Source organism: Pyrus communis, chromosome 3 (assembly GCF_963583255.1).
Source record: "Pyrus communis chromosome 3, drPyrComm1.1, whole genome shotgun sequence".
Taxonomy (NCBI): Eukaryota; Viridiplantae; Streptophyta; class Magnoliopsida; order Rosales; family Rosaceae; genus Pyrus; species Pyrus communis.
The window spans coordinates 13,583,776-13,587,476 of NC_084805.1; the positions used below are offsets into that span (position 1 = coordinate 13,583,776).

Consider the following 3,701-nt stretch of genomic DNA (forward strand, 5'->3'; position numbering starts at 1 on the left):
TGCTTGTTATTGTGTTTATTTTCTGTTGTTTGTTTGGTATATGGGTATGACCCATATGTGTTGTTTTTGTTTGTTTGTTTGGTATATGGGTATGACCCATATGTATGTTGTGTTCGTTTGTTTGGTTCAAAATTTCACGGATGAATAAGAATTTTTATTAAGAGTGATGTTGTAATTAAAATAAGGCCGTTTTGGTGGTCACAAATAAAATTGTTAGATTGATTTGAATATTTCTGGTGGACTCAATTTGGTCATGCGATATGGATATTCAGTTTAACATTCTGTCTGTATTCAAATCTGCAGATTTTGCACTAATTTGGTCATAGGCCAAATTGTGGTTTTTTATTAAATTTATCAAATAAGAACTGATATGATAGGGTTTGATGGGATATTTCTATATGAACTAAGAAAAGTACAGTATCCATTGATATGAGTTAAACAGGTAAGTAGTCAGAATTGGAATTTTAGCCATAATAGCTTGATCTTACAATTTTAGCTAGTTACACACGGAGATAGATTGTCGCTCAAGTTAGGGTTTCTTACTCCTATATAAAGAAGCCTATGCGCATTAACGAAAGACTATGTATACCAATCATATCAAGCCTGTATTGGTTTTTTTGCGTTCTTACCCATTTTCAAGCCTCTGTAGTTTTGATTTTCGTGACTTAAAGGATTGCTCTGCTAGACTTCGCTCTAATATATATACATAGATTTCTTTTCATCAGTTTGTTCTTTGTAATCGCTTTTCTTATACTCATTTGATTGGTTTTAAAGCAATCCAATTGTTTTTCGCATGTTTGATTAAGCTCTCCCCAAATACCTTTTACATTAAAGACCTAGAAAGAAGCAAAATAGAGCTTTCAGTAGATGTACCAAGAGTACCTATATCTATTCCAGTTAAAAATGCAATCGTTTGATTGAAAGTAAAAAAATGCAAAGTACTCATATATAATTTTGTCTACTAAGAGTACCTAGTACCTCCAGTTGCCAGGAAATTTGGGGTAAGCACACTCTCTCAGAGTGTGCAACTAATTATATCGGGTTCAATATTCTTTGGAGGAATAATGGTTTACAAGTCAACCAATATATATAAGTTCCAAAATCTTGGATACCGAATGATTGACAAATATTTCAATTATTTGTGTACATTCATCACATTCTTCACATCATTAATTTCGCACAAATGAAATATTGTTATATCATCCATTAGATTATCTATGATGTATTATGTAAGAAAATAATCTGACATGTTATGATATCAAATGATGGATGTAAAGAGTTAACAAGTAGAGACTAGTTTCAATGTGTGACACAAATTAGTCTCGAAAATATGCCATATATATTGTACAAAGGGAACATTACGTATTCTTTTGGAGTAGAATTAGGATGAGGTCGGGCTAGATTGCCGGATTATGATATAGTACATCCCAAGTAATCTGTTGCTAGAAAGTTTGAAGTTGAACTGAATTTGGCCCATGGATAGGAAGAACTTTTTCAATTCATGATCTGAATTTACAGTCTTACAATATAATATTTCGCATGAAACTATTACCTATTTTGCATGAGAATTACTCGTTATATATGAATTTTAGCATAACGCGATTGGGTTAAGTTGCATGACTGTAATATTATAAGCAAATTTTGTTTTTCCAAACACTCATCACTTGTTATGAGATCATCAAACTGTTAATATAGATTATTGATAGTCTTGTACGAGTCGTATTCATAATCCAGAAATATGATGCTAGATATCTCTCAATCTATGATTGAACAGTGTGTGGCTGAATTTACCTTTCAACCCAACCCTAATATCTACATAGGGAGAGATTTCTTTTGCAACTAAGTTTTAGACCTAGTGATGTCACAGTTTAATAAACACTAACTAGATGTGCTCAAAAAGTTTACTTTTCATCTGATATGGACAATTGTTACGTGGTTAAATTGTGACATGAAAGGATGCCTCTTATTTAGAGCAACAAACTATATATGTGTGGGTTGATTTGCCCTCCCATATCCATACCCTAATACCTACTTTGGGCACAAATCCTCTGTATTTGTTCTATCTTGTAAATTGGGCAGGTTTTCCTTTTCCATATATCTACCATGATACCTACTTAGAGGGCATATTTTACTTGTCAATATCCCGTATAATAAATTGGATATCGATCGCTACTCTGTTCATCTTATTTGTGTAGTTCTTTGAGTTTTCTAGAAGTAAAACTGGAAAATGAAGCGAGCTATTATTTGCACTTCGAAAGAGTCATATACCACTTCTCATAAAGCAGTTTTATCAGGTGACGTTTTGCGGTTACCCTAATAGAAAATGTTATTTTCATTTTGTAAATGTAAATGATTATTTATTATTTTATTTAGGAAGAATTATTTATTATTTACTCATGGATGTGGTTCACGCTGACTTACCAAAAGTCATATAGTTTTCTATATTATGTCAATGATTTTTTTAGTATATGTCAATGAGCAATAGGTTATCATCAGTTTCATAGTTACTGTGCATTAAGTGAGTAGAGATTCATAACTTCCAAAAAGATATTGAATCAATAATTTTACGGTACTAATGTTAATATTGCATTAAGAGCTCATTGGACAATACAACAATACGCCCAACATAAGTGCTATTTAATAGAAATAATGAGTAAATAACCGTATAAATACATGTCTTGTCCCTCCCGTCTTTGCACAAGAAAACCAAGCAAACATTAGGTAATCATCATCTAATTATCTTCTTGACTCTTTTATCATCCTCCAGATATGGTGATGAAGATCAAGAAACCTAGCCAAGGTCGCCAAAAGATTGCCATTGCCAAAATACCAAAGAGAAATAATTTACAAGTCACATTCTCAAAACGTCGTTCAGGGCTCTTCAAGAAGGCCAGTGAACTATGCACACTTTGTGGGGTTGAGATTGCAATCATAGTCTTCTCTCCGGCAAACAAGCCCTTCTCCTTTGGCCACCCAGAGGTTGATTCCATCGTCGACCGCTTCCTTGCTCGAAACCCTTACCCTAATTTCCAAGCAGGGTCCACAGGTTCTACTCAACAGCTTGTTGAGGTTCACAGGAATGCTAGTGTCCATGAGCTTAACATGCAGCTGACCCAGGTTGTGAACCAGTTGGAGGCTGAGAAAAAATGTGGAGAAGCACTTGATAAAATAAGCAAAGCTAGTGAAAAGCAGTGTTGGTGGGAAAGGCCTGTGGAGGAACTAGGGTTTCATGAGCTTCAGATATTGAAGGCTTCATTGGAGGAGCTCAAGAAAAATATGACTAAACAAGCCAATGGGATTTTGATGGAGTCTAGCGCTGCTGCTGTTGCTAATTGTTCTTCATCATCATCACCATTTTTCATGATGAACATTAATGGTGTTGTTCAAGGTGACGATCTTCGTTGTTTCGAAAGCAAAATTAAACCGACAAATCAACATGGATCTGCATATAGTTTCGGTTATGCTGGGCATGGTCTTTTCTGAATTTTTGATGTTGTTTAATTTCTTTTGAAGGGAGTTAAATGCAAGCTAGCTAGCACCTCGCTACAAATTATTATTATCATTATATTAATTACTTGTTCTTCTCTCTTTCAGTTATGGTTTGATTGTTTTTTATTTTATTTTAATTTATTATGAATAGAGGAGGATTCGAACTATTTACAATAATTTAGCGAATGAGGAATTTCGAACCCGGAATGCAT

The 3,701-nt window shown here is 34.0% G+C and overlaps 1 protein-coding gene across 1 annotated transcript; it reads left to right on the plus strand.

Moving 5' to 3' along the window:
* The first annotated feature begins 2,769 nt into the window (after window positions 1-2,769).
* LOC137727485 (agamous-like MADS-box protein AGL62) lies at window positions 2,770-3,483 on the plus strand. The gene has a single exon (XM_068466340.1). The coding sequence runs from the start codon at window positions 2,770-2,772 to the stop codon at window positions 3,481-3,483; it is 714 nt and encodes a 237-aa protein (XP_068322441.1).
* The last annotated feature ends 218 nt before the right edge of the window (window positions 3,484-3,701 follow it).